This window comes from Monodelphis domestica, chromosome 1 (assembly GCF_027887165.1).
Source record: "Monodelphis domestica isolate mMonDom1 chromosome 1, mMonDom1.pri, whole genome shotgun sequence".
NCBI lineage: Eukaryota > Metazoa > Chordata > Mammalia > Didelphimorphia > Didelphidae > Monodelphis > Monodelphis domestica.
The window spans coordinates 282,349,958-282,367,037 of NC_077227.1; the positions used below are offsets into that span (position 1 = coordinate 282,349,958).

Here is a 17,080-nt window from a genome sequence, read left to right on the forward strand (position 1 = left end):
TCACTGACTTCCCTGGCTTCCTTTTAAGTCCCAACTAAAATTTCATCTTCTACAGGGAAGCTTTCCACAACCTCATTTAATTCTAATACCTTCCCTCTGTTAATTATTTACTTTTTTTTGTATTTTGTATTTACTTGTATTTTTATTTATTTATTTATATTATATTATATTATTATATTATATATATTATTTACTTGTATGTTGTATTTTGCTTTGCATTGTCTATATTTGTTTGCAACTTGCTTCTCCCATTAGATGGTAAGGTCTTTGAGGGCAGGGACTGTCTTTTTCCTCTTTTAGTATCCCCATAGCTTAGCACAGTGCCAGGCACATAGTAGGCTCTTATTTAGTCTTGATCGATTAACTTGAGGGCATAGGAGATGTACTTATCAAACGCAAAGGCACAAAACTAAAGTCAGCTACTGTTTGTTGGACGATGAGTCAAGATCTGAAGAGATGGACACAGCTAGGAAGGGCAGTGGATAGAGCACACCAGGCTTAGAGTTGGGAGGTCTTGGGTTCAACTCTGGATTTAGACACTTTTCTAAGGTGTGAGCCTGGGCAAGTCACTTAACTCCAATTGCATAGTTCTTCAACTGAAACTAAGACAGAAGGTAAGGGTTTAAGAAAACAGATAAAAAGAGATCCTGATCAACTAGAATGATGAGCTGATTTGATAAGTTGAAAAGAAGTTAGGGAAAAATCTCAAGTCCTAAACCTCAAGACTTAATTGCACAAAAAAATAGGATACAGGAAATATAGCAAGAAAACAATTTCTGTGAACAAGATTTGGAGGGATTTAGAGAACTTAAAATTCAATGGGGCTACTGTGGCATGGCTACCAAAAGAGTTAATGTAGGAGGAAAAGGTGTTAGCCATATTAATCAATCAACAAGTCATTTGTAAACACCTCTTGTGTAAAGACTTGCAGAGTCTTTTTCAAGGCTGCTCATTCATCTTTGATGTCCATCTTTCACCCAACTCTCACCTCTGTCTCCAGGAAGCTGAAGCATGTGCAGCAGTCACACTCTGGAAACACCATGGCAGCAGATGGGCTAAACCAGATTGAGGGTAACTTATCAGTGAGGGAGGGAGACATCTAACCCAAGCATATGAAGACATCCCCTGGTGGAATGGGCAGATGGGAAAAATTTGTTCCAATGGCCATGAAGGCAGCTTCAGGCAGGTGCTATGGAATGTCAAGGTCATCCATTGCATCCCAGGCCATCACTAGTTGTCCTGACTTTTGTCCTTTCCATGACTCTGGAAGGGAGAGAGTGAGGCTGACAAGTTTGTGCAGTTCTGCCTCAGCTCAATCCAATTAATTTCCAAGTCATCACCCTGTGATGGTATTAGTCCTCTTCAGAAACCAAGCACAAACAGTATAAGGCTCTAGGTTAAAACAATGAATGAAACAATTTCTACTTGAAATGAATAGGGCTCAAGAATGCTGTTCAATAAATAAGAATTTATTGAGCACATGTGACAGGCATTGTTCTAGAGATACAAAGACAAAAATGAAAGAATCCTTTCCTTCAAGGAACTTACAATTTAGACAGGGAAGACAACATGTACGTATATAGAGCCATAAAAATAGATACAAGGTAATTGGAGGAAAAGGCACTAGATACTGGAGAATCAGGAAAGGCCTATTGTAGAAAGTGTTGCTCTGATTGAGCCTTGAATTGGAAGCCAGGGATTCTTGGAGGCAGAAAAGACAAAGGAATGTATATTCCAGGTACATCCAGGGGGGACAACCTGTCCTGTATGAAGGATATTAAGTAGGGGCTGTAGGATGCATCAGAGGGAGGAGAGTGACATATAATTAGACTGGAAAGGTAATTTGGGGCCAGATTATGAAGGGCTTTAAATGATAAACATTGGAGCTTATATTAGTTGCTGGACATAATAGAGGGACACAAGAATTTGGTGAAATGAGGATTTCCATGAACAGAACTATTTTAGGAAAATCAGAATTGCAGATTGGGAAGGATGTATTGATAAGGGGAGAGACTTTAGCTAGGGAGTCCAATAGAGAGGCTATTTCTTCCAGGTGGTATAGATGAGTCTCCAGGATCACAACAGACTACATGATTAGTATGAAATACTTCATGAAATTTCTTGCTAAAATCTAGATAGAGTGTATTTATCTTCCCTTATCTTCCATTTAGTAACACGTCAGAAAAAGAAATAAGGTTAAAAATTATTTATTCTTTTTAAAATTCTGAAATTTAAAAAAGGAAATGAGATGAACACTTCTGAAATGAGATGAAAATAGAATTCAAAAATTATACTGAAAGAAGAATGTATATGAAATACAGTTTGCTTTTCAAGTTATAATAAATTGGATATCTCATTTTCTTTTTCTAAATAAAAAAAAATTTAATATGCAAAAATCTACTTTCCATCCCACCAACAATCCCTAATTGAGAGAATGACAAACAATACCACATTCACAAAAAGTAGTCAAAAAAAAAAAAAGAAGAAGAAGAAGAAGAAGAAACAACTTCATTCTGCCCTCTTAAAGAATCCCTTCATGTCTCTACAGGAAATGGGTAGCCTCTTTCATTAGGAATCCTCTTAATTTGTGGTTGGTCATTATATCCTGGTCAGACTTCTAAATCTTTGAAAATTCAAAATTCAATATCATTGCCATTAAATGAACTGTTCTGCTCACTTCATTTTTCATCAGTTCTTGCGTTTCTTCCCAGGTTTCTCTGAAACCATCGCCTTCACCATTTTTTTTACAGCTAAACGGGATTCCATTAATCCTGCTCATTCGGTTCTCCGATTTCTTTTAGTGCTTTAGTATGAATGATTTTAGGGGTTTGGGCTTTTTGTTTGTTTGTTTGTTTGTTTTTTAGAGTTTTGGCTTGTGGATTTGGAACCTGATTACACTGAAATCAGATCTAGGTTTTCTTTGCAGCATTTAGCACAGTACTTGTGGTATATAGCAGGTACAGAAGTATTTTTTGATTGAGTCTTAAGATCTCTCTTATTTCGAGTTTCAACCTGATCTGTTAACCATTTTTGAGTTAACCTTTTCAGACCAAAGATCATTCTTGGCAGGGAAAATTGATGTTAAATAAGAGTTGACAGTGGTTGTACCTTTTAAAAAATAATATATTCTTATCTCATCCATTACTTTTTGTAATGGTCTTGTGTTTTCTTTGACCTTCTTATTTTTCCAATATACCTTCCCCTTGTTCTGCTTCCTTGTCATATTCCCACTTGACCTCAATGCATAGTACCTTTGTACTAGGTATAAAGCCTTTGATGCCACTAATCTCTTCAGAGGGTAGGGGTTATTTTTACTTCTTTTTTCTTTGTATCTTCTCTGCCCAGAGTGCTAGAAGCACTAGGTAGAACAGCAAAATTAGCACCTAGTTAACAAGAGCAATTAGGCCAAATAGGAAGATGCTTTCTTTAGCTAACTTGCCCCCCCCCCCCCTTCCACTGTAGGGATCTTTTCTAAAATATACCCTTCTCACAGACACAGACACAGACACAGACACACACACACACACACACACAGACACACACACAGACACACAGACACACACACACACACACACACACACACACACACACACACACACACTTGTTCCCCCACCCTCATGAGGCCCTGTATCACAGTCTCAGGTCTCCTTTTTTTGTTCTCTAACTGAACTTCTCATCCTTCACTTTCACTGCTGGGGATCTGCCTGGGGTAGGTTGTGAAATTTGCCATGAATTACAGTTCTGGCTATAATCATATTAAAGCTTAAAATGCAAATGCCTCACAGTGATCCACCATTAACTGTACATATCCACCAATCGATATTAATTGTGGTTAGTTTATGTGGAACTTTATAGTTATCAAATGATTTCATAAACATCAACTCATTTAATTTTAACAGATTTATAGTGAAAACATGAGATTTGGAGTCAGGTGTGACCCATGTTCAAATGCTTACCTTTCTAATTATTAATATGTGAATTGGGGCAAGTCATTCACCCTCATTGAAACTAAGTTTTTTTCATCTGCAAAATGAGGTTGAGCTGGATGATCTTCAAAGCATCTTCCATCTCTGCATTCTCTGGATTTTGATTTTATATTATTTCCTATTTTAAAGGCACTAGGTAACTGCTAGTGAGTAAATGGTGGGCAAAGGAAGGGGACTTTCCACCGAGGGTGAGAGAGGAAAGGATGGAGAACACGATTAACTTGAACTATTTGACAATACTGTCTAATACTGGCCTCTGGTTTGAGTTGTCAACAAATAACTATTTTTGTTGAAGGTATTCAGGCCCAGAATAGAAGGAATGATTCTTTCAATTAATCTTTTTTTTTCTGTTTTCCCCATCTGTTTTGCTATTTGCTGTCTTTGAAAAGATGGCCAAAAACACTACATCAGTTTTCCTAGTGGTGAGCAGCTTGTTCGGGGTCACAGTCGGGGCAATATGCCTATGGCAGGCCTACAGCTGGTGGAGGGGCCCAACCACAGGGATGATGGAGGAGGAGGAGGAAGAGGAGGAGGAAGTAGACAGATGGACCTCCACTATACCACCACAGAGCCCGAAAAGGTTAAGTCTTCTTATTAACATAAGGTTAAATTTCTTAGGACCTTTAAGGAGATTTTTTTAAAAAGCCATAATATTGGATAATATTCTAATTCAATTGACTCAATTTAACTTAGAATATAAGCAAGACTAATACTATGATTAGTTCAGTAGATCAAATTGTTGAAAAAACTGCCATCCAGAATATGGACATGCCTGAGAAGTTAGCAAAAAGCTACTAAGCAAAATTTTGAGCTACTTGGACCCTTTCAGAGGTTGACTGCTACTTTATTTAAAGTTTTTTAATTTAGTAACAAATTTCCATGTAACTTTTCCAAAGTTAAGTGATCCAAATTATCTCCTTCCCTTCTCCTTATCTCCCCCCCCCCCCCAGCTGGCAAATAATTCAATCTGGGTTATACATGTATTATTGTGTGAAACAGATTTACATAGACAGAGGCTAGATATGCCCTTTATCCCTGACCAGAACAAATACAAATTCAGTGAAAGTGATGTGTTCAAAAGCTGCTCAACTGGCAGAAAATGGACCCATTCTGTATCATTTTAACCTTTTATGGCTCAGTGGTACACTGGAATTTGGAGTCTGAAAATCTAGTTTCAAATCATTCCATTTTAGCAGTTTGCCCACCTCAGAGTTACCCTGGACTCCTCATTCTCTGCTATGTCCTTCCAATTGCCAAGTCTTGTGAATTCTTTCTTTACAGAACTTTCTAGATAGATTCCTTCTCTCCACTCCACTGGCCACCATTCAAGATCAGGCCTTGTACTACTGATATAGTCTTATTTATTTCTGTCTGTCATTTTGTCTGTCTGTCTGTTTTTGTCTCTCTCTCTCTCTCCCTCACTCTCTCTCTCTCTCTCTCTCTCTCTTTCTTTCTCTCCCTCTCTTTCTCTTTCTCTCTCTCTCTCTCTCTCTCTCTCTCTCTCTCTCTCTTTCTTTCTTTCTTTCTTTCTTTCTTTCTTTCTTTCTTTCTTTCTTTCTTTCTTTCTTTCTCTCTCTCTCTTTTCTTTTTCTTTCTCTCTTTTTTTGTTTCTTTCTCCCTTCCTTTCTTTTCTAGAGATCCCTAAATATCTTTCCTGAGATGTCAGACAGGGCATTGAATATTTAACACTCTGAACCTTGTAAAGATTAAATTAACTTTCCCCTGATTGTGAAAATGAAATCAATTAATTCTCCCGATTGTGAAGATTAAATTAATTCCCCTGCCCATTTTTAAATTAAATCACCAAAAGTGTAAACATCCCACTTAATCATTGAATGGGGGAAGTCTGTGACCCATGTGTGTGATAGTGGGTGATGAATCAGAATCAAACTGACTGCCCCCGGGCAGTCCTAAGAAAAGCTTCAACTGTAATTGGTAGACATAAAAGTGGAGGAAGGCACAGGAGGAGACTCAAAAGTGTCTTTAAAAGGAGTTACAACTTCCTATGGGCACTTCTTCAAGAGTTCTCAAGTTCTTCGGGCTTGGGACTTCTGACTGCTCTCATTCTTTGGAGTTCTGAGTTTGAGTTGGAGGCTGGTGAAGAATCTGCTGACTGGACCTGAGACCCTGTACTTGGTGAGACTGTTCTTAAATCTTTCCCTTTGGACTGACACATGGTGAGTGAAAGAGCTGATTCTTTTCCTGGATTTTCTGAAGAGGCTAGCCTCAGGAGAGACTTATCCTCTTGAGAGAGACTCCCTGCACCCCCAGGTTCTCAGCTATAAGGGCTGAGTCCCCTCCGACTAAGGACTAACTCTCCCTGCCTGGGTTGAGCCAGGAGCAGGAGAAAGTACTTAGTGTGTAAGCTAGATATCTTACCTTATCTTCTCTCTGATTTCTTACTACACTCTTTCTATATTTTGTAAATAAATCTTATTTTTGGAATTTCATAAAATTCCTTATGATCCTACTCTTGAATAATCCAATCCAACCTTATTAAAAAAACCCTTTTTTAACCTTACAACCTCAAAAGTAGAGATGTTGAAATCAGCTCAGAACCTTAAGGCAAGATCAAGCAGGGATGACCTCACCCAAAAGTGTAGCAAGAATAGAGCCTGGTTCAAAAGCCCTAACTGGGGAAAAAAATCTGGATACAAAAGTAAATCATATTCCAACTACTAATGGATTTTCTACAAAGACTACCTAGGAGACATGAAATAGAACGTAACAAAATGAAATAAAATCTCCTAAGGAAATAATTAGAAGGAAAATAAATAGTTTAGAACAGAGAGTGGTAACACTTGCTCAATAATAGACTGCCTAAAAACAAAATCAGAATTACCATGACTTCTTTGAAGGTGGTAGCAATCTATTACAAATGGTTGTATGCAGAATGGTAAGCCTTAGAATACCTAAACCAAATCTCACTCTCCTGGCCAAAACTCCTCATTCCCTTATGTCTGTCTTGACACTAACTAACCTTATCCCCCCCTCCCACTCTCCCACTTTCCCTTACTCTTAAATATCCTCTGTGGACCCCTGATTTATTGCAACAAACAGCCCATCTTGTTCAATATGAACCTTCCCTAGAGGTCAATCTCTTTGAATTTTGTGTTAAGTTTTCTGTATACATATGTTGTCCTCTCTCATAATATAATATAAATTCTCTCAAGGGAGGGGCTATTTCATTTTTTGTCTTCATGGGTCTAATGTGCCAGGAACAAACTAAGTATTTACTAAGTATTTGTTAAGTTGAAATTAATTTTCTTTTAAAAATACTAATTCTCTGTTGATATCCTTATTTATTTCTCTCTATACATTCTAATCTCATCTCTCACCAAATCATGGAGTGGGCTCTGGGTTCATGACTATATTGATGAAGTTTAAATTCTGCCAGTTCAACTAATCTGGAAAAATCTTGAATATGGTCTTGGTGATAAATTGTTCACCTCTGCCTGAGGACCAACCACCTAATTTTGGAGAAGTTGATTAGCAAGCTGTTCAGCCAAAAAGTGATTAATTCCTTAACAAAGGAAAGCCATAAATTGTAGAAAAAGAGAAAATGATCCTTAGTTTGGATGACATTGGCTGTTCATTTTTTCATATTTTCTCTTATATTTGCCATAAACTTTTCTCTTTTTTAGTTTTGTGTTTTTGTATATATATATATATATATATATATATATATATATACATATAGATGCTAGATAGAAACTTTTCATTGTCATATAATTGAATTCCCAATAACTTATTTTCTTTTGTATAGAAATTTATTTCCCTTTTATAGTTGAGAAACACATTATCCTACTTTTTCCTTCCATCTTTTCACATGCTTTAGTAGTTTTTATGCTTACACAGGATCCAACTGAAAGTAAGTTTGGTACATGCTGTTAGTAGTGAATATGTGAGGATTTTTGTTGTTTTCTGACATACTGTTGCCAACTTTCCCAATTATAATTATTAAATGATTCAAACTTGTTCACCCTGAGATTGTCTTCTTCTTTCACTTCTTCACTGCTCTGTCATCTTATTTGCTCCTTTTTTTCTTTTAAAATGTAAAACATCGATACTTATGTCTGTGTTTTTCTGGTTCTATAAATAAAAAGCTCTTTTAATGTTGGCCATTTCCTCCATAAATTTCTCAAATTTAGGTGGCTTTAAAAATTGCTACCTTTTGTCTTTTAAAAAAAGTTTTCTTAATGCTTTAAAAAGAATTTTATCTCATTTCTCAACCTTATCCCCCAAATATGCCTGGCCCTACCTTCTAAAAAAGTATTTAAATCAAACCAACATTTTGGCTATATATGATAACATATCTCATTTTACATTTTGTCACCTAACGTAACCTCTTTGCAGGGAGGAGTTAGATAAGTCAGTTCTTTCTGGTCACATTTTTTCATTGCTTTGATCAGTGTTTTCATGTCTTTTATTATTATTTTTTGTTATATTGATCATGGTGCAAGTTATTATTTTCATTCTGCTTACTTTCTTAAGGTAGCAATTTGTATGTCTCCCTAATTTCCTATGAATTCGTTATATTCATCATTTCTAGTAGTATATTACATTCATGTAACACATTTTGTTCCACCATCTCTCAATTGATGGATGATCACTGTTACCAGTTTCTTGCAATCACAAATGGCTGCTCTAAATATTTTTGTAAATATGGTACCATTTGCTCTCTCTAGTCATTTACCTACTTGAGGTGCATGCCTATCAGGGATTTAGAAACTTTGTGACAGATTAGTAGCATCACATCTCCTCGTTTTCCATCTGGCTATGCATCTTTTAGACTTCTTTGGTTTCTTTACCATACCTGCCAGATATTTGCTTTTTTCCAGTTTTCTCTTTTGTATTGTTTTTCCTGATTAGATTGTAAATTACTAGAAGACAAGAGACTTTCATTTTCATAGCAGGAATGCCTGGCACATAGTAAGCACATAATAAATGTATATTGACTGGTGATTAGTGACTAGTGACTTTTCTAGAATAATTCCAAATTATTTTCTTAAATGGTTAGTCCAATTTATAACTCTTTTTAACAGGATAATAGGAGCTTGTCTTCCTATTGCCCTTCCAAATATACTGTTTAGTTTTTGTTCTTGTTGTTTATTGTTGGCTAATCTGATAGGTATGAAGTACTAATATATTATTATATTATTAATGATTCAGAACATTATTTCATATCATTGTTGTTAATTTATATTTCTTCTTTTGAAAACTACCTGTTCATATTCTTTAACTACTAGGGGAAATCACCTTCATTCTACAAAAACATGCTTACTTTTGCTGAGAATTTGCTTTTAAGGTCAAGTCTTATATTTTTTTATTCATTAGGCATAGCACATTTCTTCTGTCATTTTTTTATTGTAGTGATATCTTGTACGATTAGAATTGGTGTCTTTTTAAATATATGATGTGTTTCTTAGTTGCTTCTAAAAGAATTACTTTGCCATTTGAGCCTTTAAATTCCACAATAATGAGTCTACACAAATTGGATTTGGAATTAAGTCCCTCTGACATCATGAGAATTCTTATCTATTTGCAACTGTCGCACCATAGATTTAGAATTGGTGGGGAACTTACAGCTCATAATTTCCAACTCACTTATTTTACAGATGCAGGAACTAAGGAATACTTAGAGGGTATAAGTGACTCCTGTGAGGTCATGGGTTATGATCAATAAGTAATCCATGATTCAAATCCAAGTCTTCTGGCTATAATTAGATCCATTGCATCTTCATGTTTATGCCTGATCTATCCCTTGGTTTCAGTATTTATGACAAATTTTCCTGTACAATTTAATGTAACATTATGGTCAGATAGGCTTTCCTTCTACCTTAGAGTTGATACTAAATATTGGCTCCAAGACAGGGTGAGGGCTAAGTAATTGGGGTTAAGTGACTTATCCTGGGTCATGTAACTAGGAATATAGCTTGATCCAGATTTGAACCCAGGACTCCTGAATTCAGGCCTGACATTGAGTCTCCTTCTTGCTGCCCAGTTTCTGGGAATCTTGACACTTCTTAAATTTTCACCCCTTATTCTATTTTCCATATGTATTATTGTTATCTACCTTGATTTAAAACCCTTTTTTTTTTTTAGTTTTTAAAACATTATTTTATTTGGTCATTTTCATACATTGTTCATTGGAAACAGATAATTTTCTTTACCTTCCCCCCAACCCCCCGCCACCCCTTCCCTAGCCCACGGGGCGATTTGTCTGGGTATCACATGTGTCCTTGCTCTGAACCCATTTCCTTGTTGTTGGTATTTGCATTAGGGCGCTCATTTAGCGTCTCTCCTTGATCATGTCCCCTCAACCTCTGTAGTCAAGCAGTTGCTTTTCCTCAGTGTTTTTACTCCCTCAGTTTGTCCTCTGCTTGAGGATAGTTTTTTTTTTCTTGTAGATCGCTTCAGCTTGTTCAGGGACATTGTAAAGCCATTACTGGAGAAGTCCATTACGTTCTCTTGTACCACAGTGTGTCAGTCTCTGTGTACAATGTTCTCTTGGTTCTGCTCCTCTCACTCTGCATCACTTCCTGGAGGTTGTTCCAGTCTCCATGGAATTCCTCCACTTTATTATTCCTTTTAGCACAGTAGTATTCCATCACCAACATATAACACAATTTGTTCAGTCATTCCCCAATTGAAGGGCATCCCCTCATTTTCCAATTTTTGGCCACCACAAAGAGCCCAGCTATGAATATTCTTGTACAAGTCTTTTTCCTTATGATCTCTTTGGGGTACCAACCCAGCAGTGCTATGGCTGGATCAAAGGGCAGACAGTCTTTTAGTGCCCTTTGGGCATAGTTCCAAATTGCCCTCCAGAATGGTTGGATCAGTTCACAACTCCACCAGCAATGCATTAATGTCCCTACTTTGCCACACCCCCTCCAGCATTCATTACTTTCCTTTGCTGTCATGTTGAACAATCTGCTAGGTGTGAGGTGATACCTCAAAGTTGTTTTGATTTGCATCTCTCTGATTATAAGAGATCTAGAACACTTTTTCATGTGCTTATTAATAGTCTTGATTTCTTTAACTGAAAATTGCCTATTCATGTCCCTTGCCCATTTTTCAATTGGAGAATGGCTTGATTTTTTGTACAACTGGTTTAGCTCTTTATAGATTTGAGTAATTAGACCTTTGTCAGAGGTTTTTGTTATGAAGATTGTTTCCCAATTTGTTGCTTTCCTTCTAATTTTAGTTACATTGGTTTTGTTTGTACAAAAACTTTTTAATTTGATGTAGTCAAAATTATTTATTTTGCATTTTGTGACTCTTTCTATTAAAAACCTTTTAAAATGATTTTCCAAAAAATTATTTTTCCTCTTTTCCTTTTGCTACCACTTTGATGATTAATAAAATATTTCCATCTTTCATTCAACTGTAGCTCTTATTGATTTATTGGATTATAGATTTTGTTAAACTGTTGAGATTCATTATCATCTTATCCAGTTTTTTTAGTTCACTTTCATCTTTATTTTGTAATCTGATTTTTTTGAATTACATTGAATAGCTTTGACATATCTATTTTATTTTATTTTTGAGAAATTTTTTGCTTTTCATGGAGGGTATTCTTATTGGTGATGTTTTATTGTTTTTTCTTTTGAGAGTTTCTGGTAGCTTTGCATGAGTTTTTTTTTTTTTTTTAATGAAGACCTCAATAAAGAAGGCCTTGACTGATTTCACATCTGTGCTTTTGACTTCCTAATGTGATTTCTGTGCCTTTAGCTGCCACAGAGAGATTTGGATATGATATTCTCCAATATCGATGATATTATCGTGGTCAACAGCCGTTTCCTTAAAGGCCTAGAAAAGGCAGATTCTGAAGGACAGCTACACTTACTTGGTAAGTACATAAATGCTCAGCAGAGAATCACTCTGATAATTGGCTTAAGCATCTTCCCCAATTGAAATTCAGTTGCTTATTCAACACATGATGATTGAGGACTTTCTATATAGGAGGCCCTATGGAAGCTACTGAGGATGCAAAAAAGATGATGGAGTATGTGACAGGGTCTATAGTTCTACCAGATTATCTCCTGTTTCGGAGGATGGATATATGGGAGTCATCATGAGCCTAGAGAAAAGGCTAGCCTAAAAGTTAGAACTTAATCCTACCTCTAGATCTTTTTTTAAATACTTTTAGCATCACATAGAGACACTCTATCAGCTCAGCTCAACCAGGACTAATTGGTGGAAGTTACAAGATTGCAGATCATTTTACAGTATGAAGAATAACTTCCTAACAAAATACAATGAGCCACCCTTATTGCTTCTTATTGTTCAGTTGTGTCAGACTCTTTGGGACTCCCAAGACCACAGCACACCAGATCTTTTTATTCTCCACTATCTCCTGCAGTCTGTCCAAGCTTGTGGTCATTGCTTCTATGTAGTCCAACTCTCATAGTCATACTTTACTACTGAAAAAACCATAGCTTTGACTCTACAGACCTTTGTCAGTAAGGTGATGTTTCTGCTGTCCAGATTGTTAAGAACTTTCCTTTCATGGAGCTTGCCTTTTCATTCCATGGTTGTAGTTGTCATCTGCAGGCATCTTTGGGTTCAAGAGTATAAAAGCTGCCATGACTGCCATTTCTTCTCCCTCTATTTACCAGGAAGTGCTGGGTCCAGTTGCCATGATCTTCATTTTGTTCTTTAATATTAAGCTTCAAGCCATCTTTGACCCTTTCCTCTTTTACCCACATGAAGAGGTTTCTTAATTCTTCTTCAGTTTCTGCCATCAGAATGATTTTGTCAATATATCTGAGATATTTCTCCCAGCAATGTTCTTTCTCTTTTTTATTCCCCCAATCTGACATTTCATATGATGAAGGACTCTGCCTTTAAGTTGAATAAAGAAGTAACAACAGACAGCTTTATACTTCTTTACTAATTAATTTTCTGTGTTTCAATTAAAAATCCTGCTATTTAAATCTCACACAGATTCTTCAGGAAATAAGTGAGATGATTTGGTGCTCCCATCTCATTGAGGATTTGCCAAATTTTGTTTTGATCCACACTATCAAAGGCTTCAGTGTCTTCAGTGAAGCAGAAGATGTTTTTCTGGCACTCCATTGATTTCTTTATAATTCAGCAAATATTGGCAATTTGTCCTTTAGTTTCTCCACCTCTTCAAAAAACCAAGCTGTACTTCTGGTTAATTGTCAATTCATATATTCCTGAAGTCTTGCCTGCAATATATTAAGCATGATCTTGCTGGTATGTGAAACAAGTGTAATTGTTTGGTAATTTGAACAATTTTTGGTATTGCTCTTCTTTAGGATTAGGATATAAATTGATCTTTTCCAGGTTACTGTTGAGTTTTCCAAATTTGCTGGCATATTGAGAGCAACATTTTAATAACATCATCTTTTCTGACATTAACTAGCTCAGTTAGAATTCTATAACTTCCACTAGCCTTATGGTTAGCAATATTTCCTAAGACCCACTTGACTTCATTTTCCATGATGTGTGGCTCTAGATCTGTAAGCACACCATTGTGGTTATCAGTGATGCTGAGATCTTATTGTTGCCACCTCTTCTTAATCTTTTCTACTTCTGCTAAGTTCCTACCATTTTTGTCTTTGATCATGCCTATTTTGCATTAAAAGTCTCCTTGATATCTTTAACTTTTTGGAAGAAATGTCTTTCCCATTCTATTGTTTTCTTCCATTTCTTTGCATTGCTCATTTAAAAAAAGCTTCTTATCTCTCCTTGATATTCTCTGGAGTTTTGTACTCAGTTGGGTATATCTTTCTTTTTTCCTTTCCCTTTCATTATATTCTTTAATATTTGTAAATCCTCAGAACAACCATTTTTCTTTCTTGCTCTTTTTCTTTGGGATATTTTTTTGGTGCTGCTTCCACTATGACATTAAGAACTTCTGTCCATAGTTCCTCAGGTACTCTTATCTACCAGATACAACCCCTTGAATCTATTCCTCATCTCCATTTCATACTGCCAAGGGATGTTAAATAGGTCATACCTATATGTTCTGATGGTTTTTCCCTCCTTTTTCAATTTAACTCTAAAATTTGCAATAAGACACTCATGATCTCAACCATAGTCATCTGCAGGTCATGTTTTAATTGACTATAGAGAGCTACTCTTCACCTTTGGTTGTAAAGTATATAATCAATCTAATTTTGAGGTTGATCACTTGGTCTCAATTTGAAGAGTCACCATTTGGGTTGTTGAAAAATTGTGTCTGCTTTGAGACCAGCAAATTATCTTGAAAAAACTCTATTTCTCTCTGCCCTGCTTCATTTGGTATTCCAAGGCTATACTTGCCTTGCAATTCCAATTATCTTTTTTTCCTGTTTTAGTATTCTAATCCCCTATTATGAATGTGACATATTTTTGGAGAGGGTTATTTCTAGAACATGTCATAGATCTTCATAGAATTGAACCACTTTGGATTCTTAGGCAAACAGATATCATTCCATCATTTATGAGATTATATTTCTCTACTGCTTTCCTCACCCTTTTATTGTCTATAAGGGTTATTCTATTCCTTCTGAAGGATTCTTGCCCGAAGTACTATATATAATGAACACCTGAATTAAATCAATTCATTCCCATCCATTTAAGTTTAATGACACCCAAGATGTTGATGTTTAAACTTTTATCTCCTGTTTGACCATAGCTTTGACCAAGCTTACTGGTTCATAGATCTTCTATTCCAGGTTGCTACACAATACTGATCTTCACAGCATCAGAATTTCATCATCAGACACATCCACAGCTGAGCTCCTCTTGGGCTTTGGCCCAGCTACTTTATTCTTTCTGGTGCTATTCAGGGTTGTCTTCTGCTCTTCATCAGTAATGTGTTGGTCCCCTTCCAACATGAGGGGCTTACCTTATAGCCTACTTATTATCATTTGGATGCTGTCCAAGGTATATTCTTGGCAAATATATTAGAGTGATTTGCCATTTGTTCTCCAGTGGATCTCTTTTTGTCAGAATTCTCCACAGTGACCCATGGGTCACTTTGTGTAAATCTGCTTGGCATAGCTGAAACTCATAGTTTCACTGAGCAACACAAGATGGTGAAAGGCCTCAAGGTTATGCCACATGAGGATTAGTTGAAGGAATTGGGGATGTTTAGTCTAGAGAAGGCTTAAGGATTTGAGAACGTTAGCTACCTTGAAGTGTATCTGAAAGGTTGTTACATGGAAAAGGGATTAGATTCATTCAACTTGGACCCAAATGGTGTAGAACAAGTAGCAATGAGTACAAGTTTGAAAGATAGATTTAAGCTTTTGATGTAAGATATTAAGAGCTGCAGCTATCCAAAAAGGACAATGGACTGTCTGCTGATGCCTTCAAGAGAAGGCTGGATGCTGGAGAGAACATTCTTGGTGTCAGGTATATATTGGACTAGAGGACCCCTGAGATGGCCTAAAAATATGAAATTTTCTAACTGTAGGAGAAGCTTAGAAGGATGAGGGCTGAAAAAAAGGACATTACATTTAACAAGAAAGAAATTATTTATGAACTTGGAAAAATGATTTCATTGGTGATAGAAGCCAGATTAAAAGATATTTAAAAGTGAGTAGGAGAGGAGAAACTAGAGGATATGAGTATAGACACTTTCCCCTAGGAATTTGGCTATTCAAGGGAAAAAAGATATACACTATTAGTTTGAAAGGATAGCTGAATCCAGTGAAGGTATTTTAAAGATCAGAAGATCTGGACATGTTTTTATGCAGCAGGGAATGAGCACTGAATGGGTAAAGAAAGGGAAGGAGGGAGCCATTGAAGGGACAAACACATCTGGAAGGGATGGAAAAGGATGAGATTAAGGGCATCAGTAGAGGGAGTTAACATAACAAGGAAAAAGACCATCTCATTCTCTCAGACTAGGTCATGAGTGCAGTTTGGCTGGACAAGAGTGCATGAAAGGAAGGAATTTATGATGACATAAGAACAGGTTGTATAGAACTTTAAATGAGGTTGCATTTGATTTTAAAGATAACAGGGAGTTACTAGAAGTTATTGAGCAGGGACTTGCTCTAGGATGACCTATGTTTTTTGGGAAAATCGCTTTGGCCTGGAGAATGAGTTGGAGAGGGAGGAGAGACTTCAGAAAGCAAGATGAATTAGGAGGCTTATGTGATAGTTCAGGGAATGGGTGATGAGTGCCTGAACTAGGATGGTGGCTTACATTTATTTAGACTTTATTGGTTTAAGCAGTACTTTCAGTCCATTATAATATTTGATAATTGTGAGGAACTTGGTGCAGTAATCATTAGCCCCTTTTGCTGGTGATAAAACTGACACTCAAAGGGTTGATACTATTTAAGATAAATTAGAATAGGGCAGTTAGTTGATACAGTGGATAGAGCTGGAATCAAGAAGAGCAGAGTTCAAATCTGGTCTCAGACATTTGCTAGCTATGTGAATCCTGGGTAAGTCTCTTAACTCTGCCTTAGTTTCCTTATCTGTAACATGAGCCAGTGACAGAAATGGCAAACCACTCCAACATTTTTTGTCAAGATAATCCCAAATGAGGCCACCAAGTACCAGATATGACTGAAACAACTGAAGAAGAACAACAACAAATTTAGAATACTTAGTATGTGACTGAACCAGAATTAAGTCCAGGTCATCTGACTCTAAATTGGTTCTCTTTCTACCATGCCACTTGATGTGGCAGAATTCAACTAACTATCCTAATTTCCTGATGGTGGTTTAAGAACTACAATCCTAACTAGGTCTTTTAACTTCATGTTCAATATCTTTTCCATTATATTAGGCTGCCTTTTGGCCTGGGACCACAGGGAAGATAGATTACAACATAGGTTTAACTTGCTCAGGATCTGTGAATCACAAACTAACCTGGGATGGAATAGATGCCACATTGTAGAATATGGGTGATCCTAGAAAAAATCTATAGACAGGGCAGGACTCATGAGCAATTTATGGTAGCAGATGTCTTGTGGTTATAGGTACAATAGATTCTGCTAAAACAGAAGCTGGCTGATTCTACTTATAGGCTAGCACTATGATTAGGTTATGGAAAGCCCTGAATTTGGTTTGCTTTGGAGTACAGATATCTTTTCTACATCGTGGGAGTTAAGGAC

At 36.5% G+C, this 17,080-nt stretch overlaps 1 protein-coding gene across 3 annotated transcripts in view; it reads left to right on the forward strand.

The window, feature by feature from the left end:
- Positions 1-17,080, forward strand: part of LOC103094615 (rho guanine nucleotide exchange factor 37-like) — a 41,441-nt gene that overhangs the window by 13,449 nt on the left and 10,912 nt on the right. For 2 of the 3 annotated variants that reach the window (XM_007473103.3, XM_056810946.1), the window contains 2 exons: positions 4,376-4,566; positions 11,724-11,841. In XM_007473103.3, the coding sequence (XP_007473165.2) occupies positions 4,444-4,566; positions 11,724-11,841 (241 nt within the window). In that variant the 5' untranslated portion in view covers positions 4,376-4,443. The remainder of the gene's footprint in view (positions 1-4,375; positions 4,567-11,723; positions 11,842-17,080) is intronic. The other variant, XM_056810947.1, reaches the window with a different exon arrangement.